At 44.2% G+C, this 27,973-nt stretch overlaps 2 protein-coding genes across 2 annotated transcripts; both read left to right on the forward strand.

Annotated features, from left to right (window-relative positions):
- Window positions 1-200: 200 nt before the first annotated feature.
- Window positions 201-5,236, forward strand: LOC146559931 (extracellular calcium-sensing receptor-like). Its single transcript, XM_085244897.1, has 9 exons — window positions 201-310; window positions 591-885; window positions 1,027-1,113; window positions 1,318-1,587; window positions 1,805-2,011; window positions 2,088-2,363; window positions 3,770-3,997; window positions 4,083-4,206; window positions 4,294-5,236. The coding sequence occupies exons 1-9, from the start codon at window positions 201-203 to the stop codon at window positions 5,202-5,204; spliced, it is 2,508 nt and encodes an 835-aa protein (XP_085101023.1). The 3' UTR covers window positions 5,205-5,236.
- A 16,408-nt stretch (window positions 5,237-21,644) lies between these two features.
- LOC146559932 (extracellular calcium-sensing receptor-like) lies at window positions 21,645-26,162 on the forward strand. Its single transcript, XM_085244378.1, has 9 exons — window positions 21,645-21,751; window positions 22,029-22,323; window positions 22,486-22,572; window positions 22,865-23,134; window positions 23,351-23,557; window positions 24,358-24,633; window positions 24,735-24,962; window positions 25,042-25,165; window positions 25,252-26,162. Exons 1-9 carry the CDS (start codon window positions 21,645-21,647, stop codon window positions 26,160-26,162), a joined length of 2,505 nt encoding a protein of 834 aa, XP_085100504.1.
- Window positions 26,163-27,973: the final 1,811 nt, after the last annotated feature.

Genomic DNA, 27,973 nt, shown 5'->3' on the forward strand with positions numbered 1-27,973 from the left:
CACAAAAAGTCAATGAAAGACAAAGGCATTGAAATAAAACCTAATGACTGAGCTCAGAAAATCAGAAAGCTGTTATGGCCTCTTCTTTACAAACCAGTTTGCTCTTGCTTGTTTTGCTATCTTCTTACTTTTCTTTGGTTATATCCTCTTCTCAGTTTTCTCTCTCATGTCAGTTACAGGGACAGTTTGATCTAAATGGGATGTACAAGGCTGGTGATGTGGTTCTAGGAGGACTGTTTCAAATCCACTTCTTTTCAAGTGTTGCTATTCAGTCTTTTACTTCAAAACCACAACAACCTACTTGCAATGGGTAAGTAAGGCTGGTGGGAAAAAGGGAAATGGAAATTAGTGCAAAGGAAATATGAGATTGTAATAGTAGTAACTGTACTTTCTGATTTATTATCATTCAGGATAAATGCATGTATCTTGGTGCATCTATATTGTTTGTCATGAAAATAGCTTGTTAATCGTTGTTATTCAGTTTCCTTAATTGTTTTATAATGTTTTTTAATAATAAGTAATTTTGCCACATGTTGCAGTAAAGTATCTTGATGAAAATATATTTTTCAGTTAAATTTTTCTTCTCTTAGTGTTTATGCCCTAGGATTTAAGCTCGCACAAACCATGGCCTTTGCTATTGATGAGATCAATAGAAACTCAAACCTGCTACCTAATGTGACTCTGGGGTACACTCTGTATGATGACTGCCTTGAGCTTGGAATTGGATTTCGTGCAGCATTGTCAATGGCCAGTGGTCAAGAAGAGAAAATTATATTAAATAGTACATGTGTTGGAAATCCTCCTGTCATAGGGATTGTGGGTGATTCATCTTCTACAAATTCTATTGCCATTTCCAACGTCTTAGGTTTGTACAGAGTACCTATGGTAAGTTTTCTGTTCAACCATGTAATAGTTTTCTTGGATTATTTTAATTTAAATGCAAATTTAAAGACACTTGAAGTAACATGACAAAGTTAAGACATCTCTACATCAATATCGGTACAATCTGTAGTCTGTATCTTTCAGGTGAGTTATTTTGCCACATGTTCCTGCCTGAGTAACCATCAAAAATACCCATCATTCTTTAGGACGATCCCAAGTGATGCTTTCCAGGTGAAAATCTGTCAACAATTGTTTTTGTTGTCGACAAAGATGTTTTGGTTAAAGAAATTGCCTACTTTGCAACAATATGCATACAATGATACTAAAATGTTTTTTCAGTTCCAGTTTTACTTTGTTATGAACAAAGCTAATTTGCCACCATAAAGGTGTAATAATCATGTGGAAAATTGTTCTTGTCTATGCACTTACACTTAGGTACGTGCTATGATTCAGATTCTGAAGCATTTCAGTTGGACTTGGGTTGGTCTGCTTGTCAGTGACGATGATTATGGACTTCACGCAGCAAGATCATTTCAATCTGAGCTGAGTCTGTTAAGTGAAAGTTGCCTGGCCTACACTGAGGTTTTGCCCTGGGACAAAGACACAGATGAACTCAGGAGGATTGTTGATGTGATGAAAAAATCCACAGCTCGAGTTGTTATTGTCTTTGAACATTACAGTCGCATGATAAACCTTATGGAAGAGGTTTGGCTTTAAAACAATCCAATTATTATTAATTGCAAAGGTCTGCATCATTGTATTGTGTAAAACATTTATTACATCATTATTTGAATGATTACAGAAAACTGTACATTCAGAATTCATTTAAAGGTGAATAATAGCTTAAATAGCATGATAATGTCACTAATCAAGTTATAGTTACAATATCTTTTCATAGAATATGGTGTAATCTAATTCACAGGTAGTGAGGCAAAATGTAACTGGCCTACAATGGATGGCCAGTGAAGCCTGGACAGCAGCTGTTGTGCTCCAAACACCTCAGCTTATGCCATACCTGCGTGGTACACTGGGTATCGCTATTCGTCGAGGCGAGATACCAGGACTCAGGGAATTCCTGTTACAAATACGTCCTGATTTACATCACAATAACAGCTATGGAAATAGTATGGTGAGAGTTTAAGCTTTTAATGTACTAGTTGCAACAATTTCCATCGCTTGTAAAAAACAATAAAAAATTATTTCAGGTGAACCAGTTTTGGGAATTCACATTTCAGTGTAGATTTGCACCAGCTCCAGCAAGCTTGCTGGAAGGTGAAGGTGCAATATGTACCGGACAGGAAGATCTAGAAAATGTGGACAATGAATTCTTGGACGTTTCCGACCTGCGGCCTGAGTATAATGTGTACAAAGCTGTTTATGCACTGGCATATTCCCTTGATGACATGCTGCGGTGCAAGCCAGGAAGAGGGCCTTTCAGTGGGAACAGCTGTGCCACTTTGCAGTCATTGGAGCCTTGGCAGGTGTGATATCATTTTACATTCTGTTTATAAATTCTTTGCTTTATAATTACTTTCAGGATAGAATTTACCACATAGAACTAAATAATATGTGATAATGTTGACTGTCCAAAAGCTGGTGTGACTTAAATGGATTTTACACACTCCCAGTTTCGGAGTTGTGGAGTGACATTTAATCTAGTGACACTGGAAAAGTGCATGGCGTGTGTGATTAAGACGCTCTGTATGGACCTTTTCCCCCTCCTATCCATGGATCCCTGGATATCCCAACCCCCACACTTTGGATATATTTTACATGGTGATTGTAAATAAATTTTTGACTTTTCATTTGAAGAACTTCGGGTCTGAGTCAATTGAGTTAGTTTGGTATGCTGACACCCACAAAAAATTAGCAGTTAATATATTTAGATCAGAAGCTTGTATTTATAAAGCATTACTAGCGATGTAATATAGATTTCTTTATTTAATAATGGGTGGGGGTGGGGGCGGGGGGTGGGGGCGGGGGCGGGGGATGGGGGCGGGGCATGGTATGTGGCGCTGCTGCCAGAAGGCTGACATCAGCTCATCACGCCTCCTCTGCATTTAAGTCTGTACTGGGTCCTGACTGAAGTTATTGTCATTGTGGCAGCCGGCAGCTGGAAAAGCTGCAGCTGAGTATTATAAAAACAGAAACTAGAAATAAAAGTGTGACAATGTGGTCGGGTCAGCTATGCATCGTTTACAGTGGTATCAAAACCCAGTATTGGGGCATGGTGGAACCGCGACCGGGCCAGCCAGGTTGTGGTGGCCAAGCTCCCGGCTACACAGAGGGAGCAGGTAGCGATGTTTCACCGGCAGTTGAAACAGCTGTAGGACAGATCCCACTGCCGGATGCAGTTGATAGAGAGTCTGGCAGCTTAGATCGGGTCCTTACCACTACCACCACTGCCCTTACTGACGTCCCTCGACCGCATGTGAGTGGCTGGTGTCTGATCTGTTCTGGCAGCATGCTGGTCCCCAGGGTGAGTCTGGTCCACACCTGCTGCGCCACACCGCATGCCCCACAGTGAGCCCACAGATTCAAACATCCATGTCGCTGGGGCATGGGCTGGGGCATGGGCTGGGGACGCCACCGGTTGTGATTGATTTCCTCACCTACTCGTGCGAGTATGTGTGTGTGGTAGGAGGGGTCAGCTGGATGGCTCCCCAGCCTCAGTCAAGCCATGGGGGTATGTGGCGGGGCATGATTTGTGGCGCCACTGCAGGGAGGCTGACACACCAGAGTTGCAGCAGCTCATCACGCCTCCATTGCATTTAAGTCTGTACTGGGTCCTGACTGAATTTGTTGTCGTTGTTGTGTATGTGTGGCTGGCAGCTGGAAAGTTACAGCTGAGTAAGTAATTTACTTGTTATGCATCCCTTTTTAACAGCTGGTTTATTACTTAAGATGGGTAAACTTCACCACTCCGTTTGGAGATCAAGTGTCATTTGATGAGAATGGTGATGCATTGCCAATTTATGATGTGATGAACTGGTTGTGGCTCCCTGATGGAAGCACTAAAGTTCAGAATGTGGGTGAGGTTAAAAGGTCCGCTTTCAAAGGTGAAGAACTCATACTTGATGAAGACAAAATCTTCTGGAACCTTGAATCCAAAAAGGTTAGATATGTTTTTTTAGATTTAACTTTTGCCACATGTCTAGTATATATCAGTGTAAAGGCTAATATTTGATTTCATCCTATAGCCACCTCAATCAGTATGCAGTGAGAGCTGTCCTCCTGGTACCCACATGGTGAGAGAGAAGGGGAAACCCCAGTGCTGTTTTGACTGCATCCCTTGTTCTGAAGGGAAAATTACTAATAAGAGCAGTACGTATTTTTGTTTTTGCATGACATATTTAATTTCAATATTATGAAGAATAATGTGCATTTCACCAATGTTCCCTTTTGTATCAGACTCCTTGGAGTGCACCAGTTGTCCAGAGGATTTTTGGTCAAACCCCCAGCGTGACCACTGTATTCCTAAGAAGACAGAGTTCCTCTCCTATTTTGACCCTCTGGGTATTTGTTTGACAACAACCTCCTTACTGGGAACATTTATATGTGCTGTTGTTCTGGGGATCTTTATCTGCCATCGCACAACACCTATAGTACGTGCCAACAATTCAGAACTTAGTTTCCAGCTATTAGTGTCACTTAAGTTGTGTTTCCTTTGTTCATTGCTGTTTATCGGACGACCCAGGCTATGGACATGCCAACTCAGACACGCAGCATTTGGGATCAGCTTTGTGCTGTGTGTCTCATGTATCCTGGTAAAAACCATGGTTGTTCTGGCTGTGTTCAAAGCCTCCAAGCCAGGAGGGGGAGCCAGTCTGAAGTGGTTTGGTGCTATGCAGCAGAGAGGAACAGTTCTATTTCTGACATCTATTCAGGCAGCCATCTGCACTACGTGGCTTGTCTCTTCCTCTCCAACTCCACATAAAAACACCCAATACCACAATGACAAGATAGTGTATGAGTGTGCAGTTGGGTCCACTGTTGGTTTTGCAGTGTTATTGGGCTATATTGGCATGCTGGCTTTCCTCAGTTTTCTAATTGCATTCCTGGTGAGGAATCTCCCTGATAGTTTTAATGAGGCCAAGCTCATCACATTCAGCATGCTGATCTTCTGTGCTGTGTGGGTGGCCTTTGTTCCTGCTTATATCAGCTCACCAGGAAAACTTGCAGATGCAGTGGAGGTGTTTGCCATTCTTGCTTCCAGTTTTGGACTCTTGATCACACTGTTTGGACCCAAATGTTACATAATCCTGTTGAGACCAGAGATGAACACAAAAAAAGCTGTTATGGCCCGTGGCATTGGTTCATAAAAAGTCAACTAATTTCAAAAGAAAGAAAAGCACATTATCTCTTTGTAGTACAGACAGAAAAAAATAATAAAAATCATAGTTAATAGTTATCAAGTTAGTTATCATAGTTATCAAAGTTAATATTCCTTTTAAATGTCTGTGCTGGTGTTAAATGACTGCAAATGTGCAGATATCTTGATTCATTCTACCTTAATTGTTTTTCATGATACAGTTGAAAAATAGAACAAATTGAAATTAAATATTGTTCCTATAAACATATACTGACTTGTGTTTATTGCATCTTCCAAGAAATTTCTATATTCTCATAAGCTTTGACTTAATTTATTAAAAATACATCAGAGGGGGATGTTCCACCTTCACCATCCTGCATACAGTGGACATCGTCGTTCACATAATAGAGACTGGCTACACACATAAACACAAAACATTGTATCGATCAAAGAAAGTACACAGCCAGAGCTTTTATCAACTTCAATTCAATTTGATTCAATTCAATTTTATTTATATAGCGCCAAATCACAAAAAGGTTGCCTCAAGGCATTGGTTGGGAAGGTGCACATGGGTAAATATTGGGCCCAAAACTCATGATGTTGTATAAAATGATGTAGAGCATTAGATATATTACAGTTCAATTTATTTTTGGATGACACGTTTTATGTCATGGAGAGCATAAACAGCACTTTTTGGAGATCCTCACAAAATTTGACTCAACTAGAATGATTGTTAGATAAAAGAAATTATCACTGATTTTAAGCAAAACAAAATTTATGATAATTGGAAATTCTAGGACAGGCATGGATGTAAATGTGATGATAAACAGAGATAGAGAGTATACCAGATTTTTTTGTAGACTATAAAATCAACTGGAAACGTCAAATAAAATATGTACAATCAAAATGGTCAAGAAGCATTTGTTAAATTATTTAAATCATAAATCACTTCATATACTTTACTGTTCTCTTATATTGTCAACGTTACATTGTTGTGTAGAAGTGGTGTGCAGGGACTTTTACAGAAAGGCGAGCAGAGACAGCTGCTTTATGATAGTGCTGTTTAGGATTCAAGGGACAGAGAGCTTCATTTTAGGATGTTTTAATTTGTATTTTTTTTTTTAGATTTTATTTATTGATTTGCATGACATTAAGTCCATCCATCCATCCATTCGCTTCTCCTTTTCAAGGTTGCGGGGGGTGCTGGAGCCTATCCCAGCTGTCATAGGGCGAGAGGCGGGGTACACCCTGGACAGGTCGCCAGTCTGTCGCAGGGCTAACACACAAGGACAGACAACCATTCACACTCACATTCACACCTAGTGGCAATTTGGATTATCCAATTAACCTATCCCCACAAGCTGCATGTCTTTGGACGGTGGGAGGAAGCCGGAGTACCCAGAGAGAACCCACGCAAACACGGGGAGAACATGCAAACTCCACACAGAAAGACCCTGGCCTGATGGTGGAATTGAACTCAGGACTTTCTTGCTGTGCGGCAACAGTGCTAACTACCGTGCCACCGTGCTGCCCTATGACACTAAGTAAAAGGACAAAAAGGACTATTTGATCCCCATGAACGAGGGCTTGATGGAAAAACATTTGTTGGCAATCACTGTAGTACAATGTTTATTGTAGTCAGTCACCAGGTTTGCACACATGTCATGAGGGATTTTGCCCTACTTCTCTTTACAGGAATTCTCTAAATCCTTTAGGTTCAAAGTTTTCAGAGCCCTCCACAGATTTTCTATGTTACTTAGGTCTGAAGAGTGGCTAAGACATTTCATGATCTTAACCCTCTAGAGTAACCAGATGCACCCATGCATCATATCTTTCTGAGCAGAAAAACAGCCCAAAATATGTTTTCAGAGCCATGCTTGAATGTGGGGGTGGTGTCCTTTGGGTCATACTCAGCATTTCTCTTCTCAAAGCGGTTCAAGTTGATACCAAAGAACTCAATTTGGGTTTCATATTAAGACAACTCTTTTCCCCAAGCCTTTTCTGAATAATTTAGGTCTCCATTGGCAAACTCACCAGTGTTTGCCAGTGAATGGTTCAGAATCCCCATGGATGAACTTAAGCAAGTGACTGGGGAGAGGAAGGTCTTGTTTTCTATGCTGACTGTTGCGCACCATGCTGGCTTCTGACAAACATTGGATGGTTGGTTGGATGGTGCTCTATGTAAAGGGACAACTACATACCTTCAGTTTAATTATCTCCCCTTACCTGAAATCAAATATGCTACCTCATACCCACAGAATGACTCCCTTATCTTCTGTTCCTCTTGTGCTGGGTGGCTTGTGGCTTAAAGTTGAAGATCTAGTTTCACCTGACCCTCCAGCTTTTTGGCTTTATGGCAGGCAGGATGTAGGACCCAAATGCAGGGCAGGACTTACGACACGTAGGGATGAACTAAAGGAGGCAGCTTTTATTACCCTATAAAAAACTTGAATACAAAATACACGAAAGAAAACATGACTGGAAATTAGAAAACTAGGAACGAGAAGTAGTAGAGAGTAGAGGAGTTGTCGAGTAACAACGGAAACTAGGAGCTCAGAGGAAACACACAGCACAGAAAGGGTAATGACGCGACAATGGACAGTTGAAAACACAGGGCTTAAATACACCAGGGAGTGGCGAGGGAATGGGAACATGGAACATGAAACGTGGAACACAGTGAAAGCGAGGTAACAGAAACCTAAGGACTAGAAACTAAGAATATAACATAAGCAGAAAACAATAATGAGAATCAAAACCATGAAAACCAACAAATCCAAATATATAACTAATCAAAACACACTGGGTCCCAGACCCAGTTCTGTGACACTTCCGGGTTTGAAGCTGGGCTATAGAACTACTGAGTTCACTTTCGATCCTTGCCATCAGGGTGATTCCCATTCACCAGGTCACCAGGTCTTCCTCACTGGGGTCACCCCACTAAAAAGATCTGCCTTCTCTGCTGGTGAGAAAACACTGTTTTGGTCTAATCCGCCGCAAGGATTTGAAATAAACGCGTGTAGGTTTAACCTGCCGCAAGGGTCTGTAGGTCATGCACATTCGCCCAGAGCAGCAGCCGCAGCACGGCGTGCCAGAGGATTTTCAGCCTGGCCCACCGGAGGATTCGGAGCACAACCCTCCGGAGGATTGGTGGCCCAATACGCCTCCTCCTTCTTCCTGGAGGAAGTGGCGTTCACACCACCATCATGCTGAGAAAACCCTGTTGGTGAGTGAAAGTGACTGTTTTTCTCATGCTCAGCCTGAGCATTTTGATTTTGGACCAACCACTGCTAAGCTAACAGGGTCAGAGACTGATTGTTTTGTTGCTGTGCCACTAGACCCCGTGCTCCTAGTTGTTCCTAGTTCAGAGACTGCTAACCATGATGCTCCTCTTAGTGACTGTTTTGTGTTTCCACCTGTTCTATCAACTGAAGTCTCTGGTGTTGCTCATTCGATCTTTCAATAGACTAATGTTAAGGTCAGTGGGGAGACAGCCTCAACTTCTAAGTTTCCCCCTAAATTTCCCCCAGTGAGATCTGATCTGTTTTCAAATTATTGTTTATTTAATTTTTTGAGCAGTGTAATACTCTGTTTATTGACACATTAGCAGCATCAAATAAAGAGCATCAGGTACTATGTCATCACCATTGATGAGTGTAACCCATGTGAAATACAAGGCTACAAACCCCTTTTCGTCATTTAAAGCTATTGCTTATTATTATCACACGGGAGTGCTGTCAGGCTGTCTTGCGTTTATGACCTTGCGTCTTGTGCACAGGAAGCATTGTCTGTCCCTTCCCGTGAGATCTAAGCTTAGATAATGTATTTTACTAGCCGATTAAGCTCAGAAACCTCAGCTATGAGAATGCCCCCTAGCCATATCACAGTAGGGGGAGGTAATTAAATATAGGTACTTTCACCGTTTATATTAAAAAGGTTCATTCTTAAAAAGCCAGGCTAGGGTTGTTTTTTTTTTTTAAGTATTTGCACTGTATATTAAGGTACATTTAGTTGTTAAAATGTAAGGATGAAAATGGCACTTTTCATTGTAAACAGTGATTATTTAGGATGGATTTCCTGATTCAAAGTGATTTTAGCTTGATATTTTTGCAATATTGATTAATTATATCCTGAACTGAATTTTAAATATAAATGTATTTTCCCAGAAACCCCAGAATCTCAGGTTAAAGCTCACAACTATTTCAACAACCACCAAACAGCTAAAACAGCAAATGAGAGCAGATAAAGCTCTTTAGCTCGTCTCACCTGACAGCACGTAAGCAGACACGCCCTCTGGGCTGAAAGACGACATCTCACAGATTCTGTAGCTCTCTCGTGATGTGGTATGAGTCATTGACTAGGAAAAGAAGCTAATGATCTCTTGTTAAGAACAGAAAATGTTGTTGTGAGGAATGGGCACCTGAGCTCCTTTAAACAGTTGAGAGGTCAGTTTCGGCTTCCTTCTTCTGACTTTTTTAGATTTCTGCAGCTAAGAAGCTTTTTAACAAAACATAAACAATGGAGGCAAGTTTTGGAACCCTCATCCATTGAGGAACTATTTCTAAAAATATTTCAAAGTAATTCCTCCCCAAAATTAATCAGTAATTTTTATAACGCATTTATGAGTTTCAATACAAATGCAACTTTGAATATTAAGGCAAGGTGGGAAGCTGAGACTGGCACTCAAATCTCAGACGACACCTGGGAAGAGGTATTCGGTGAAGCCCATCTTGTGACTAATTCTGGGCTGTGGAGAGAATTTAAATGGAAGGTGGTCATGAGATATTTTAGAACCCCAGAGATAATTGCCAAAATGAAGCCTACAAATCCTGACACCTGCTGGCAAAATTGTGGTACTTATTTAGGAACCCACTCACATACCGTATTTTCACAACCATAAGACGCACTGTACTAAAAGGCGCAGTCTCTCAAGGTTAAATACACGTAGACATTGAGGGCTAGCAGGAGGGACCATGCGCTTACCTGCTGCTCTCTGGCAGGTAGCTCCATGCCCTCCTGGGTTTTAATTGCACCTTAGAACACGCATGCATCAACACTACAATGAGCGGGTGGAGGGAGGTTTGGAGTCTTCTCTCACCCCCATTCTCTGCGGCCTGCTGGAGCGGGGGGGCTAGGAGGAGGAGTTGGCCGTCCGACTGCGGTCTGGAGTGTGGGGCCTCCCTGCTGCTGCGGAGTCGGGGCGGTCTGCCTCCCCCCACCGCAGGGAAAAGGGTAACACCACCTGGGTCTGGGTGCAGTTCCCCCTCCAGGGGCAAGGGTACCTAGACCCGGTTTGTAGAGTACGCTTGGGGAGTGTGATCGTGTGTACAGCGTCTCTTTATGTCTGTCTCCACGTTGGTTGAGTGTGGAGTAAGTGCATATGAGAGCATGAGGGTGGGAATGGATGTTTGTATATGTGTGTGCCTGTATTTCTGTGTCTATATGTAAGGTTGGGTGTCAGGCGCCACCTCTCTGGGGACATCTTAGGCCCTCCAAGGTTTGGAGGCCTATCTCCCCCTACCACCACTTCCCCTGCCAGTGGCGGACTCCCTCAGACATCGGTGCGTTGGTGGTTCTTTGTGTCCAGGGATGGGCGTCCAGGTACACACCGGCTCACTCCTTGGCGGCCGCTTATCGGGGCCTGGAGCCTGGGGCTCGCTCGGGCCACTTCGGAGGTGGGGTGCCCCCGGCCTCTCGGCCTGGGGCTCGGTCACTCAGGCACGGCTGGCTGCCGGCGGAGCTCATGGGCGCGTCACTGCAACTCCCCCTGGCTTCTGCTCCGCGGCTGCTGAGTGAGCCCTCATCTGGGACTCTCCTCAGCTCTTTCTGGGACAGTGGCACGGCTGCCCCTCTGTTGGTCTTCCTTGGTCTCTTGTGTTCTGGGGGCCTCTGGATGTCTGGAGTTTTGATCTCCTCAATACCTTTTTTTTTTTTTCCGCCTGTCCCATTTGGTTCTTTAGCCATCAGAATTGTTGTCTGAAGACCAACAAGGAAACCCAATGGATTTACTTTGCCAAATGGATCATCGTGGCATTGCCGTATTGGTCCATTTGGTCAATCTTTGCTTTTATTATTTATTATATTTTATTTTCAGATGTTACAGACGGGACAGACATGAGTGAGGGATAGGAAAGGGAGAAAGAAAGAGGAAAGAAAGGAAAAACAGAAGGGGAGAGGGACAGTGAGAAAGGGGGGGAGAAAAAAAATCTCCTGGATCACCTGTTGAGAGAAGAATAGAAAACAAGCAAAAAAAAAAGACAAAAAAAAAAAAACAAAGCAACATACTAAACACAACACCATCGCATTAATCTAGCTAAGTGTAAACAGCAGTAAATACTAAATATTCAATGTTGTTGTGCAGCACGCAGGACAGATGTGCTTCGAAGTAGCAGCCAAGAAAGGTGTAATTTGGGTCTACGAGCAGTGAACACCCGTGTGCATACCTGTGTGGATCAGCGCGCTTGTATTCCAAAGGTTTCTCCATGTAACGATCTGCTAGGGAGTGTGGGGGGGCCACAGCCCCGTCCTCCAGGGTGTGAAGCAGGTATGGAGGAGATCAAAACTCCAGACATCCGGAGGCCCCCAGAACACAAGAGACCATGGAAGACCAACAGAGGGGCAGCCGCGCCACTGTTCCAGTAAGAGCTGAGGAGAGTCCCAGATGAGGGCTCACTCAGCAGCCGCGGAGCAGAAGCCAGGGGGAGTTGCAGTGACGCGCCCATGAGCTCCGCCGGCCGCCAGCTGTGCCTGAGTGACCGAGCCCCAGGCCGAGAGGCCGGGGGCACCCCACCCCCGAAGGGGCCCGAGCGAGCCCCAGGCTCCAGGCCCCGATAAGCGGCCGCCAAGGAGTGAGCCGGTGTGTACCTGGACGCCCACCCCCAGACACAAAGAACCACCAACGCACCGACACCTGAGGGAGTCCGCCACCGGCAGGGGAAGTGGTGGTAGGTGGAGATAGGCCTCCAAACCTTGGAGGGCCTGAGGTGTCCCCAGAGAGGTGGCGTCTGATACCCAGCCTGACATATAGACACAGACATACAGGCACACACAGACACAAACATCCATTCCCCCCCTCATGCTCTCATATGCACTCACTCCACACTCAACCAACGTGGAGACAGACATAAAGAGACGCTGTACACACGATCACACTCCCCAAGCGTACTCTACAAACCGGGTCTAGGTACCCTTGCCCCTGGAGGGGGGAACTGCACCCAGACCCAGGTGGTGTTACCCTTTTCCCTGCGGTGGGGAGAGGCAGACCACCCCGACTCCGTAGCAGCAGGGAGGCCCCACACTCCAGACCGCAGTCGGACGGCCAACTCCATCTAGCCCTCCCGCTCCAGCAGGCCGCAGAGAATGGGGGTGGGAGAAGACTCCAAACCTCCTTCCACCCGCTCATTGTAGTGTTGCTGCATGTATGTTCTAAGGTGCAATTAAAACCCAGGAGGGCATGGAGCTACCTGCCAAGGAGCAGCAGGTAAGCACATAGTCCCTCCTGATAGCCCTCAATGTCTAAGTGTATTTAAAATTGAGAGGTGGGCAACGACACCAGGGGTGAGGTGTACAGCCTGATGGTAATTTGGACTCCGTGATTGTGCCCACCCCCAAGATCCTATATGTATGTGTAATGAGAGGAGAGTGTGAATAATGTGAATGTCTAAGTTGTGGGATAGAATTGAGGCAGAGGCAGCCAGAAGGGGACAGAGGGGGGGGGGGGGGGGGGTAGCCTCCTCTGCACCCTGGTGACATACCCCTACTCCAAGGCCCTGCATGTGTGGGTGGTTGTGGTGGAGCGGGAAGAGGGAGGCAGCTGGAGATGGGGAGGGAAGGAAGGGAGGGGCAGGTAACCCCTCCCTGGGGCCAGCTCCCCCGCTGACCCCAGTAGGCACTCCCACACTCCGCGACCCGCCAGGGAAAGGGGGCCCAGGCCCATCCAGACCGGGGCCCAGTGCAGCAGCGCCTCCCGGCCCCACAGAGCCCGGGACAGTCCACCCAACCCCACCACAGAGAAAACTGCACCTACCCCACCATCCACTCATCTTCCAGACTACATAAGACAGTAAACGCCCAGGCTGAGATCTTCCTCCACCTCTCCTGTATCTCCCCCTCCTGCAGAGAGAGTTCCTGAAGAGAGGAAAGCTCCTGCAAGATGTGACCATCTCCCCCACCAGTTGAAGAGCCCCCCAGATCTCCTCCATACCTGCTTCATGCCCTGGAGGACGGGGCTGTGGCCCCCCCCACACCCTCTAGCAGATCATTACATGAAGGAACCTTTTAAAAAAAACAAGCGCGTCCATGCTCACAGGTGTACACATGGGTGATCACACCCACAAACTACACCCTTTTTGGCTCCTACCTCAAAGCACACTGTGTTCTGTTGATCTTATGTGCTGCACAATAATGTTTAATATTTAGTATTTACTGTCATATTCCCATATATCATTGTGATGCTGTTTATTCTATTACTCTTGTTCTCTTCTGCTTGTTTTCTTTTTTCTTTCTCAGCTGGTGATCCAGGTGATTGATATATGCATTTTTTATTTCTTTTTTTTTTTCTGCTCATTCTGTTGGTTTTTGTTTTTTGCCCTTCTCCCCCGTCCCTCTTCTCAGCTGTTTCTCTTACCCTCTTTCTTTCCCCCAGTCAAGTCTGTCCCGTATTCAGTAAGTGAAAATAAAGTAAACAATAAATGGTGAATCAAATGGACCATTACGGCAAGGCTGGGATGGTCAATTTGGTAAAGTAAATCCGTTGGGCATCTTTCTTTGCCTTTAGACAATAATTCTGATGGAAAAAGAGCCAAACGGGACAGGCGAAGAAAAAAAAAAAAAAAAAAAAAAAAAAAGGCGCAGTCTCAGTTATGTGTGCCATTACTGTATTTAACACACACATAAGGCGCACTGGATTATAGGGCGCATACAAGTACCGTATGCGTATTTAAAAATAAAGCGGGAGCAAACCTTAGTTCGGTACCTTACTCACATTTCTATTACCGGTAATCGTCATCATCAACAACACACAAGCATACAAGTGTGCATATTTAAAAATAAAGCAGGAGCAAAACAAAGTTTGGTACTCACATTTTTATCATCAAACCCATCGAAGTCCTCATCCTCTGTGTCTGAATTGAACAGCTGCGCTAAATCTCCATCAAACATGCCAGGTTCACTTCCTTCTGTCACAGTCTGGCGAGGGCAGACTGTATGAATTGAAAAAAGGACCCAAAATGCAGACTCCAAGGAACAGGGAACAGAACTTGAAATGTTAACAAAGGCGAGCCATTTAATATGGCTGGTAGAAAAGGTACAAACAAAGGGCAAGGCAAACTGAAGCAAAATTAACACAAACCTAAACTGGGGAATCTAAACAAACAATAAGAAAAACCTAGACAAAACAAAGAAACCGAAGCACTCAGTCCAAACACAAGGGCTTAAGAGTCCGAGACCCTGTTTCAGGAGGGCGACCATGATCTCGGCAGAAAAGGAGTTCATGGCACAGTAGTTCAGGTGGCCGACCTGGAGGCCGATGGCACAGTAGTCCATAGTTCAAGGGTTCAGGGGGCCGGCCATGTGGAAGGTGGCAGTGGCGAAGCAAGCATGGCTGGCCACACTCGGGTGGCTTGGCTCGTGGCCGGCGGCAACATGGACGAGACCTGTCGGGCGGCTTGGCGGGTGGTCGACGGCGTGGACGATAATCCTTGGATGGTTTGGTTGGTTTCCGTCGACAGGCTGTCCTGACAGTCTCCGGAAACAGCCGTGCTGGACCTGGACGTGGCTTGGCAGGTGGAAGGAGACAAGGCTGAGGCGTGGCAGGCACAGATAATGGCGCTGCAGGCGACGGCGTGGAAGCCGCAGGTGGCGGCACTGCAGGCGATGGCGTGGAAGGATGCTGGGCGCGCTTGGCTGAACCTCCAGCTGGCACAACAGGACCAGGCGAGGCAGGGCCAGCAGGTGCGGAGACCTCTGGCTGAGGCGAGGCAGGGCCAGACGCAGCAGAGGCAGGACCAGGCGTAGCAGAGGCAGAGGCCGGACCAGGCAAGGCTGAAGACTCTGAGGCCGGACCAGGCGAGGCTGAAGACTCTGAGGCCGGACCCGGCGAGGCTGAAGACTCTGAGGCCGGACCCGACGAGGCTGAAGACTCTGACGAAGCTGGACCAGACGAGGCTGAAGACTCTGACGAAGCTGGACCAGGCGACGACGTGGACGGAGACACGGAGGCCGCAGCTAGTGTGGATGAAGACACATCAGCTGCAAACGTGGATGAGGCTGCTGGTGGAGCAGCTGGTGACTGAACGGGCCCCTCGGACCCTCCAACGGAGACAGGAAGCTGAACGGGCTCCTCGGACCCTCCAGCTGACGTGGCGTGAAGCTGGTGCGGTTCTCCTGAACCCCCAGCTGACGTGGCATGAGGCTGGACGGGCTCCTCGGGCCCTCCAGCTGACGTGGCATGAGGCTGGACGGGCAAAGCAGAAGCTGAAGCAGAAGCTGGACCAGGTGACAGCGAGGCAGCCGCAGGTGGTGGCTGGACGGGCTCCTCGGGCCCCCCAGCAGACACAGGAAAAGGCTGCACAAACTCCAACTCAGCCCCTGGCCCCAACCTGGCCTGGATCTCGGTCCCACAGTAGCTTAGCTGAGCCTCATGGCTAGCACTTCCAGTGCAAACAGTCTTATAATTTGGCTTCTTGGAAGCAAAGTTCATAGCATGATCAATACACTGGGATGCTAGGTAATTGTGCAGAGGGATAAGATATTCCGTGGAAGACTTGGCTGGTGATTTTTCAGTCTTAGTCATTTCATAAACATGCCCATGAACCTTTAAGGCAGTGTTTGTTCCAATATTGTCCTTAGAAAAAACGCGTGGATTCAGAATACAATCACCCACCTCATGTTGCTGTGAGCCGTGGTGACGACCTGGACGCCGCCTCCTCCTGGAAGCGGTGGTTGTGGAGGCCGGCGCCGCTACAGCTGAGATGAATGTAGCACTGGAAGCAGCCACCGGTTGAGGTGAGGGAAACGCAGCACTTCTCTGCTGCAGTGGCGACATGGACATGGAGACAGGCGGGAGACTCAACACGCCAACTTTAGCTCCTATAGCTGGCATAGGGAGGGCTGCGTCACAGAGGGGCTGGAGTAATTCAGTCTGCATGCTGGGGGGCTGCTTTGGCAACACGGTGCGGATGAAGCCGTGCAAATCCTCCGACAATCCCTCCATGTAAGCCGGGTATGCAGACAGAATCCGGTGCAGCTGAACTCTAACTGACTCCTTCTCACTCTCCTGTCTGCACGCAGAATAGATTTTCCACTGTCCATGGAGAATGGTCACACGAGTGCTGAACTCCCAAAAATCCTCAAAGATGTCTGCTGGGTCCATTCTGGTCAGGTCGTTCTGTCACAGTCTGGCGAGGGCAGACTGTATGAATTGAAAAAAGGACCCAAAACGCAGACTCCAAGGAACAGGGAACAGAACTTGAAATGTTAACAAAGGCGAGCCGTTTAATATGGCTGGTAGAAAAGGTACAAACAAAGGGCAAGGCAAACTGAAGCAAAATTAACACAAACCTAAACTGGGGAATCTAAACAAACAATAAGAAAAACCTAGACAAGGAAATTGGAAGCATGGCATGGCATCGGAAACATGGCATGGACAACAGACGACCTGACAATCACACACTGAAAATAGAGGACTTAAATACACAGCAGGTGATTAGGGGAAGTGGGAACACATGGAGGAACAGCTGACTGACATGAGCCTAATGACAGGACAAGGGAAGTGAAACTAAATACAATGAACAAAGAACACACGACTCCTTCAAAATAAAACAGGAAACATGAGACAGACATGATAATACAAACTTGATAACATAAGACACGCAGCATGAAACACGAAGGTTGAGGGGAAACTTAAATACAGGGGAAGAAAACACAAGGAGTCTAATAACCAAATGAACTTAGATAACCTAATGAACAAAATAAACTCAAACTTAAAACGCTGGGTCAAAAGACCCAGGATCATGACACCTTCACCGTCAGAGTCACTTTCCGTGCCGTGCGGCTCCTCGGAAATGATGCCAGCAGACATGTTAGCCTAAGCATGTACAATCCATTGGCAAATTGTGGCGTAACTCGCCCGGCGCTGCCTTCCACTCTTGGTGAAACTGTGGTCTCCATCGGTCATCCATCGCTCCCAGGCCGCTCGCAGCCTTACTTTGAACAGGCGGTTCACACCGATGTCCAGGGTTGGAGTTCCTTTGTCAGGCCTCCCGGAATGACAGCAAGCTCACAGTTCATTTGTTTCACTAGTTTTTTCACATCGGCTGTGAGATGGGCACGCATAGAGTCACAGATTAAGAGCGATGGTGATGCGTGGAAAAAACCACCTGGTCTCCTTACATACACCTCCCTCAGCCACTCTTTCATCATTTCCTCATCCATCCAGCCCTTTTCATTTGCCTTAATGATGATTCCTGCTGGAAACTTCTCTTTAGGCAAAGTCTTTCGATTAAATATCACCATAGGTGGCAGTTTCTGTCCATTACCATGGCAGCCAAGCACAACAGTAAAAGAAGACTTTTCATACCCCGTTGTGCGTATCGCTACCGTGCTGGTCCCCTTCTTCTCCACAGTATGACTCACCGGGATGTCAAAAGTGAGCGGGACCTCGTCCATGTTAGTGATGTGGCTGGGCTGGATGTTTTTGTCGCCGATGTGTTTGCTGCAGTAGGAGCGGAAGATGGCCAGCTTTTCCTTATAATCCGCTGGAAGTTGCTGCGCTACCGTAGTTCCGGTCCTGATGGAAAAATGGCACCGTTTCATAAAAAGTGAAAGTGAAACTGCTTTTAGCCGAATGGTGACCGTCGAAACGCTTCTCCCGCTCGTTCTTTGCTCGATGATCCACCGCTCGAGTCTTTCCTCCAACTCGGCCACACTTCACCCTTTAGCGTTCTCATGGTGTTCTCTACTACGTCCTCATTAAAACACACAGGGCGCACTGCGCTATAGGGTGCGCCGTACTTTTTGAAGAAAATCTAAGACTTTTAAGTGCGCCTTATGGTCGTGAAAATACGGTATATTCTGGTCATGCCCAAAAATCTGTTCACTTTGGAATGACATATTTAAAGTTCTCAATACAGTTTTCCAACAACCATTAACAAAAGACCAACAGCTAGCCATTTTAGGAGTATTGCCAAATTGTTTTGCGGGAAACAATAAAAAGTATCTCTTAAGAATCTTGCTTACAGCAGCACTAAAGTGTATCACTATTAAATGGCTGAATCCTGACCCACCTTCATATAATATGTGGATTGATAAAGTAAGAGAAATTTACCAGATGGAGGAAATAACATATGCTCTGCGGATTCAGAGAGAATTGTTTATTGAGCGTTGGCGACCCATACATGCTTTACTGTTTCAATAATTTAGCATAGGTCTGTCTCGTTTTGTTCATTTATGGCTAAGTGTTAGGTGTGCTGGATTACACAGATGGATTACGTGGCAGAAACACACACGGACGCAGAATAGTTTGTGATGCAAGTTTTTATATACACGAGTAAGGGGAATATTTACAAGGGAAGGGGCTATATACAGTGATAACTAAAAATGTGCCAGGAGATAAACACCGAGGTGATGAGACGGAGCCGAAGCATGCAGGTAGGCAGCAGACGCACCGGAGCTACCTGACAACAGGGAACAAAACAGGGCTTATGACATACCGTTGATAGCCGAACGTTAAACACAAGTGGACGGAGAGAGTTGGAGAGCTTACTTGACCACCCAAACCACAGTCGCTGCGGTGATCGCCGCCTGATGGTACGTAGCACTCCGTCGCGGATCCACAATAGTCAACACAAAATCCTAGGTAGGCGGGCAGGCGATGGAACAGGCTAAGACAAAGAAAAGTAGGCGAAACGTGGATCCTTTAAAACATACAGCTCCATAGCGTAAAATCAACAGATGCAGCCTGTGCTAACTCGTTACCACTTGTGACAGCGACAATACTCCGGCACCAGACGTCCGTGACTCTGCTCCCTAAAAGCGCTCACAGATGACGTCCGATGCGTCGCAGGTGTGTTGGAATGCCATCAAGCCCCGCCTCGCCTACCTATAACCAAAAAGGAAAACAAAACCCAAAACAACAACAATACACCTACCCACCACCTCCTAACACTAAGTTTGTCACATGTTATTTAATATTACATAAAGCTTTTGTTTTTGTTTTGTTTTGTTTTTGTTTGTTGTTGTCTGTTTGTTTGCTTGCTTGGGTTTTGTTTTGCTTCCTAGTTTTGTTTTGTGCTTCGTAATTGCAATTCTTATTTTAATCTACATTTCTGCATTGCGGTTCCTGTAACTGTCCTACTTGTGAACATTGACAAGTACAAGTTGCAATGTTGTAAACTATAATAAAAATAGATTTTAAAAAATGGATGATTGTGAAATGGTGTAGCCAGCCATGCAATCAGAATATGGGAATTCTCAGAAGAACTGATTCAAGCAATAACTTGGATTTCAGATATGCCTTATGCACTATTAGTCCTACCCAGGTAGTAGACAATAGGGTCTGGACATTGACACGTCCCTAACAGTATGGGTTTCAACAAACTTTAAAGACAATTCAGATTGGAAACTTCTAACTTTAGGATGGGAAGACTTTAATTTGTTTTATTCATTTAAGAGAGCTTCAGCAAAGTCCAAGACAAACTTTTCTTTCTTTTTTTTACATCTATTCACCCAAAAAAGCACTATTAGTGTACAAACTTGGTTGATTGTGATTGTATGTGTTTATGAGTTGTACTGAGGCAATAAAAGTCCCAGTTGTTCACTTCCAAGTCAACTCCTTTTGTGAGTCACATACATAGACCTAAAAATGCAATACATGTTTTATCTCAATACCAAATAATGCTAAGGGGTTTACGGGAGTGTGCCTAATGGCTGGACCTTAATCAACAGAGACTGGTCAGGTGCAGCTTGAAGAGATAAAAATGGGTCTGCCCTCTTGTGGGCTCGTCTGTTGCAGGAGGTGCCCTAGGGAGGAGCTGGACTGTGTCCCCATCTTAGAACTCTAGACTTCGGCACTCCCATAAAGAATGACAGTGGATATGGGTTATGATTAGAAGGAACATAAACTTATCAAAACCAAGAGTGGTCCCTTTACCCTCCTTCGCTTTGTTAAGATTCATGAATTGAGGAAGGGTACAAGAGGTGATCGAAAAATAACCACACTGGTCCGGCCGGGTGAAGTCAAACGAAGATTTTAATTCACACGTGGGAAGATCACTGAAAACAGCAATTGATCTTCGACTTACTAAGGCACAAACAATTATTTTATAACATCAGGGTTTGTTTACTGACGCCCCTTCATGCGTCACCGGTACATTTTATACATAGATCAGATCAACATCATCATGACTTTTCGCCCAGAAAATCATCTTCTATTTTCATGGCTTGGTACTTTCCGTTCTTATCTTAAAATGAATTGTTCCTCTTTCTTGTCTAGACATAACTGATCTCCCCTCTAAATAAATCTTAACTAATGTGTGTGTACGTGTTGACCTCACATGCTCTTTGTGTCACCTCTTCACCTCCTACTGTCTGTGTCTCGTCCTCAAATGCTCTTTCTCAATTCACCTGTTGCACCTCTGACCTCTCACTAGACCAGAAGCTCACTGAGACTATGTGTATGTCTTCTACTAAATAAATGTTTTAACCAAGAACCTCTACTAAAACCTTAATATAAAATGACCTGATATAAGTGTTTTGTAAGCATGTATTGCAATTCCTTCTATGTTCTAGTTTTCCCTCAGCATGTATCACCTGAACAGTCACGTCAGTGAGGCTTACGACCTCTAAAGAACCTGAACATCAACTCAAATAAGCACAGATATGCAATATGTATAAAATAGTTATAACTGCACCTGAAATACAAAGTTAACATCATCATAAACATCTTAAGGCCATCTTAAAGCTATCTGTTACATTGTTAAAGCAATGATCATACTGCAGACTATATTATGCTGGTCAAATACTTTTCTGTTCATCCCCACAGCTTTCATATATTTTTGTTGCCCACTCAACTATTGTGTTTTCTGTTTCAATTCAAATATGGATAGAAGTTTTTAATATGGCCTTGTTGAGACATTAAGCATGAATTCTTGGTATTCTTCTTTTAAGTCCCTTGATTGGTAAGGTTGCTTGAAGCAATCTCAAATGAAAAGTATGCTCCGCCTTCTTCTCTGATGGGTGGTGTGCAAAACTAAACAACACAGCATGTCAATAAAAGAGAATGGCAAACAATAAAACTTAATGACTGGTGTAAAAAATGCAGAAAGCTGCCATGTGCTCATCTTTGCATAACAATCTAGTCATGCTTGTTTTACTGTATTCCTGTGTTACTACTAGTGTATCATCTCCTCAGTTTTCTTTTTCCTGTCAGCTACAGGGACAGTTTCATCTAAATGAGATGCACAAGACTGGAGATGTGGTTCTGGGGGGACTGTTTCAAGTCCACTTTTCAAGTGTTTCTGATCTGTCTTTTACCTCACAGCCACAACAGCCTACTTGCCATGGGTAACAATGACGGAAAAAAACTACAAAAAAAAGAAAAAGAAAAAGAAAAACTATCAAACTTAATTCAAAGAAAATATTTTGTATCTAAAATAACTATGCCATTCGGAAATAAATGCATGTATCTTGAAAAATGCAGCTGCTTTTATTAATGTTAAACAATACATTTAATTGTTATTGTTGAATTTTCTTAATTGTTTATAATATTAGTAATTTTGCAACATATGTTACATTTTAAAAATCTTGTTGTTTATTCAATAATAACTTTTTCTTGTCTTAGTGTGTATGTCCTAGGATTTAAGCTCGCACAAACCATGGCGTTTGCTATTGATGAGATCAACAGAAACACAAACCTGCTACCTAATGTGACTCTGGGATACACTCTTTATGATAACTGCCTTGAACTTGGAATTGGATTCCGGGGAGCACTGTCATTAGCCAGTGGTCAAGAGGATCAAATTGTAGTAGATGATACATGTGTTGGAAATCCTCCAGTTGTAGGGATTGTGGGTGATTCATCTTCTACAAATTCTATTGCAATCTCCAACGTCTTAGGTTTGTACAGAGTACCTATGGTAAGTTTTCTACTTGACCATGTGACTGTTTTCATGGATTAGTTTGATATAATTGAAAATGTAAAACCATTTTATGAATAAAAAAATAATGCAGTCATGATGACAAAGTTACGATATTTCTACGTGGATAGCTCTCCAATATACAGTCTGTATCTTTCACAGGTGAGTTATTTTGCCACATGTTCCTGCCTGAGTGACCGTCAAAAGTATCCATCCTTCTTTAGAACGATCCCAAGTGATGCTTTCCAGGTAAACATTTGTCACCAAAATAACAATGGAAACACAAAAGTATTTTTGAAGAAGACAATATTTGTGTAAAGGGGGAGAACACAAAAGGATATCAAAATGTTTGAAATGATAATATGATTAGTTTTAACAACTACACTCCATTTCTGTATTATCTCAGAGAAAAAGCTAAATTGCAGTTATATACGTATATATATATATGCGGTTCTGTGAAGGCTGATAAACACATAATACACTGAAAAGTTTTATTTTAAATCTTTTTAATGCCCTTACCCTTTCATCTGTATTCACTTAGGTACGTGCAATGATTCAGATTCTAAAGCACTTCGGCTGGACTTGGGCAGGTCTGCTTGTGATTGATGATGATTATGGGCTTCATGCAGCCAGATCCTTTCAGTCTGAGCTGAGTGTGTCTGGTGAAGGTTGCCTGGCCTACACTGAGGTTTTACCCTGGGACAAAGACACAGATGAACTCAGGAGGATTGTTGATGTGATGAAAAAATCCACAGCTCGAGTTGTCATTGTCTTTGAAATTCCTAGTCGTATGATAAGCCTGATGGAAGAGGTTTGGCTTTAAAACACTTTAATTATTACTAGTTACAAAAGTCTGAATCACCATATCATGTAAAACACGTATTACATCATTATTTGAATTGGTACAGAAAATAATTACATAAATTTTATTTACAAGATGAATAGCTGCCTCATTGGCATAATAATGCCACTAAAGAAGTTCTACTTATAGTATCATTTCATAGATTTGGTCTAATTTAATTCACAGGTAGTAAGGCAAAATGTGACTGGCCTACAATGGATAGCCAGTGAAGCCTGGGCAGAATCTGCTGTGCTCCAAACACCTCACTTTATGCCATACCTGGGTGGTACACTGGGTATCACCATTCGCCGAGGAGAAATACCAGGGCTCAGGGAATTCCTGTTACAAATACGTCCTGATCTACATCACAACAGTAGCTACGGAAATAGCATGGTGAGAGTTGAACCCTTTCAATCAATCAAATCAATCAATCAATCAAGGCTTTATTCGTCACGTGCAGTTTGCCCTGCAGTGAAATAGGACCCCCCCCCCCCTTACCTTACACACATAACACAGACATCACATGGGGATAAAGCTCAGAGATCAGTAGCCTTAAAGAAAAAAAAACACTGAAATATACACTACAATGGGAAAGTACAAGAGAGACCTCTACTCATACTGGGCTCCTGGGAGGACAGTATGAGAACAGGAAACAAAAAAACTCCTCTGCACAAAAAAGCACATAAATGTCCACGACACAACATTATGGAACACGTGACAAGCCACAGGGTCGGGTGGGGGGTGAGGAGTAATCCGAAGCAACCACAGCAGCCATCCTGCCCAGCGCTACCATTCCAGCGCGGGCTCAGAACCGCCGTGTTCCCAAGAGGCAACAAGCATTGAAGGCGTTTGGAAAGGGGGGGGGATGAGTGTGTGCATATCAGTGTATATGTATGTGTGTGCGTGTCCAGAGTTCAGCTGAGAAAGTGTCCTTCACCCTGCTAGGCTAAGTAAACAGTCTTCCAGCCAACCCAGGTGGCCTTACATGGAATAAGAAGGAACAGACTAAACGCAGTCGTTATCAGGGTGTTTTTGTTCGGCTCCAGCCTTGCGACCGCAGCTGGCTCCGAAAGGGTATCCGCATGAAGTGATGGTGCTTTTTACTTAAGTGCGAACAGCTCATAGTGATAGTGATAGTCACAACAAATATATATTTTCATCACGTGTAGCAAATAATTTTCAATATATTTCAGGTGAATCAGTTTTGGGAATTTACATTTCAGTGCAGATTTGCTCCAGCTCCAGCAGGCTGGCTGGAAGGTGGGGGTGCAATATGCACTGGACAGGAAGATCTAGGAAATGTTGACACTGAGTACTTGGACATTTCCAACTTGAGGCCTGAGTATAATGTGTACAAAGCCGTTTATGCTCTTGCACATTCCCTTGATGATATGCTGCGGTGCAAGCCAGGAAGAGGGCCTTTTAGTGGGGACAGCTGTGCCACTTTACAGTCACTGGAGCCTTGGCAGGTGTGATATAATTTTACACACCACCTTTGAATAAATCATTTGCTTTATAATTACTTTTGGTGCAAAAAGTAATTTAATTATTCTATGTCCTTTTTAAACAGCTTGTTTATTACATGGAAAAGGTAAACTTCACCACTCCATCTGGGGATCAAGTGTCATTTGATGAGAATGGTGATGTGGTACCAATTTATGATGTTATTAACTGGTTGTGGCTCCCTGATGGAAGCACTAAAGTTCAAAATGTAGGTGAGGTCAAAAGGTCAGCTTTCAAAGGTGAAGAACTCATACTTGATGAAGGCAAAATCTTCTGGAACTTTGAATCCAAAAAGGTTAGATATGTTTTTATTTGACATTTACAGTATATAGAATTGTAGCAGGCAATAAATATTTATTTTTTATGTCCAATAGCCACCTCAATCAGTATGCAGTGAGAGTTGTCCTCCTGGTACCCACATGGTGAGAAGGAAGAGAGAGCCTGAATGCTGTTTTGACTGCATCCCTTGTTCTGAGGGAAAAATCACTAACAAGAGCAGTGGGTGTTTATCATTCTGTATGACATAATTGATTTAATTTCTGTGAAATATAGGATGCATTTAACCATCAACCCCTCTTTGTCAGGCTCCTTGGAGTGCACCAGTTGTCCAGAGGATTTTTGGTCAAACCCACAGCGTGATTACTGTGTTCCTAAGAAGACAGAGTTTCTCTCCTATCATGACCCTTTGGGTATTTGTTTGACAGCAACCTCTTTACTGGGAACATTTATATGTGCTGTTGTTCTGGGGATCTTTATCTACCATCGCACAACACCTATAGTACGTGCCAACAATTCAGAACTTAGTTTCCAGCTATTGTTGTCACTTAAGTTGTGTTTTCTGTGTTCACTTTTGTTCATTGGACGACCCAGGATGTGGACATGCCAACTCAGACACGCAGCATTTGGGATCAGCTTTGTGCTGTGTGTCTCATGCATCCTGGTAAAAACCATGGTTGTTCTGGCTGTGTTCAAAGCCTCCAAGCCAGGAGGGGGAACCAGTCTGAAGTGGTTTGGTGCAATGCAGCAGAGAGGAACAGTTCTATTTCTTACATCTATTCAGGCAGCCATCTGCACTACCTGGCTTGTCTCTTCCTCTCCAACTCCACATAAAAACACCCAATACCACAATGACAAGATAGTGTATGAGTGTGCTGTTGGGTCCACTGTTGGTTTTGCAGTGTTATTGGGCTATATTGGTGTGCTGGCTTTCCTCAGTTGTCTAATTGCATTCCTGGTGAGGAATCTCCCTGATAGTTTTAATGAGGCCAAGCTCATCACATTCAGCATGCTGATCTTCTGTGCTGTGTGGGTGGCCTTTGTTCCTGCTTATATCAGCTCGCCAGGAAATCTTGCAGATGCAGTGGAGGTATTTGCCATTCTTGCTTCAAGTTTTGGACTCTTGATCACACTGTTTGGACCCAAATGTTACATAATCCTGTTGAGACCAGAGATGAACACAAAGAAAGCTGTTATGGGCCGTGGGATTGTGTCATAACATTTTCAGTTTATGTCAATATGTGTGTGTGTGTGTGTGTGTGTGTGTGTGTGTGTGTGTGTGTGTGTGTGTGTGTTGTATATATTGCACAGTATAGACCAAATATTAAATAAAGAAGTAATTGAAAAATGTTAAATATTAAAGAAAGTTATTCAGTCTTTTTTGCTGTTGTTCTTTTACAATGCAGTTTACATACAAAGCAACCAGACTTTTCAAAGATAGGCATTAACTTTGTTACCCTCCACTCTAAAACTAACCTATTAAGGAAGATAAATGTAATTGAAATTATTTTAATAAACTAAGCTTTCAAGTTGGATTCATTTAGCAGTTTTACTCTATATTCTTGTATATTTGGTCTGTCTTGAACTGATGGTGATCAAAACCATGCTGATCATTTCATGAAAACAACTCGGGCAGGACTCAAATACAGGTCTCAACTTTCAAACTTCAGTGCAGTTTGTTCTCAGTTCAAAATGTGCGACAATCAGAACTTAAGAGTAGTGACAATGCCAGGCTCCCAGACACACATAGCTCTCCAACACTTTTCTAGAGTGTCTTCCCAAACTTAACGTGCTCCTGTGACCAGCCAATTAAGAAGAGGCACTAACAAAGTCATCAGTGACAGATGAGTGGACATCCAGTGTTATGTAGAAACCAAAAGGCAGGAACCTATGAAAAGTCCAGACAATGCACAAAACTCAAAGTACTCAAAGTACACGGAATACACACTCGCACACACACACACACACACACACACACACACACACACACACACACACACACACACACACGCAGACAAAGAGATAAGGAGAGAGATGAGGCAGAGAGCCAGAAACAACTTCAAGATGTTTGGTGAAATTGGGTTTCTTTGATTGCATGTGGAGGGGAATGTTCTCTGTGGAAAAACAAACCTTTTGACCTGGTTGATAGGCTGGTGCAGGAGTTCGATTATGATCGACTACACGTTTATTTTGATCTCCGGTTCTCAGGAGTTCAGATTAGGTTGCTTTCCATAGATAGCAACACCTGTGGAAATGATACTGTGCTGAGGGCACCATTAGTTCACCCTCAAGCAGAGGGGAAGAGAGTAGTTTGGTAGCCAAAGGATGCCTCAAACAGTGACAGACCCGTGGCTGAGGATGTCATCGTGTTATGGCCATATTCCACCTTATTCCCCTCCAGGTGGATTGTATTCTACAGGCAATGCAGCAGAGTACGAATTCTAGCTCCTGTTTTATACGCTGTGTTTCTCTGTGGATGGAAACCAGAGGATAAACTAACCTGAGCTCATGCCCTGAACAGAACTCCTTCCATACTGGAGATGTACCTTTAGGGTCGATATTAGACACGACATCACTGGGAATGCCATGAAGTCAGAAGACATGTTTAATGAGGAGCTGGGCTGTTTTGATGATGGACAAAAGCTTCAGGAGAGCAACAAAATGGGCTGCTTTGGAAAACCGGTTAATGGTGGTAAGTATAACTCATGTTTCAGGCTACATGAGACCAAGGTTAGCTTGAAGTGGGAAGAGGCCTCAACAAACCTTCTTGCAGGGTTTTGGAAGGTTTATTCTGTGAACAGGCAAGGACATATTCTCAGATTTCTGTCATTAAAGCGGGTCACCAGAACAGATTGTGAAGAAAAGATTTGGTATGAAAGACACAAAAATCTTGCTGTAAGTACCCAATGAATATTTTTCAAGAGGATGCAGGGCACGTGGAGCTGGTTGGGGTGTCCACCGCTTGGATCCGGTTCCTTCCTCTAAGCATCCTCTAAAGACATGATTTCCAGTGTTAGAGAGCCAGTGATA

Source organism: Mchenga conophoros, linkage group LG14 (genome assembly GCF_057382185.1).
Source record: "Mchenga conophoros isolate Kocher_MC1m ecotype Shallow Benthic linkage group LG14, M_conophoros_male_GT1.1, whole genome shotgun sequence".
NCBI classification, from domain to species: domain Eukaryota; kingdom Metazoa; phylum Chordata; class Actinopteri; order Cichliformes; family Cichlidae; genus Mchenga; species Mchenga conophoros.

What these genes read in the sequence shown, in the direction of transcription:
- LOC146559931 (XM_085244897.1), top strand. Translation starts at nt 201, where the DNA reads ATGTACAAGGCTGGTGATGTGGTTCTAGGAGGACTGTTTCAAATCCAC. An exon ending in CAACAACCTACTTGCAATGG is followed by an intron (nt 311 to 590) that starts GTAAGTAAGGCT and finishes TTCTTCTCTTAG; the next exon opens with TGTTTATGCCCTAGGATTTA. An exon ending in TCCCAAGTGATGCTTTCCAG is followed by an intron (nt 1,114 to 1,317) that starts GTGAAAATCTGT and finishes ACTTACACTTAG; the next exon opens with GTACGTGCTATGATTCAGAT.
- LOC146559932 (XM_085244378.1), top strand. Translation starts at nt 21,645, where the DNA reads ATGCACAAGACTGGAGATGTGGTTCTGGGGGGACTGTTTCAAGTCCAC. An exon ending in GGAACTTTGAATCCAAAAAG is followed by an intron (nt 24,963 to 25,041) that starts GTTAGATATGTT and finishes TATGTCCAATAG; the next exon opens with CCACCTCAATCAGTATGCAG. An exon ending in AAAAATCACTAACAAGAGCA is followed by an intron (nt 25,166 to 25,251) that starts GTGGGTGTTTAT and finishes CCTCTTTGTCAG; the next exon opens with GCTCCTTGGAGTGCACCAGT.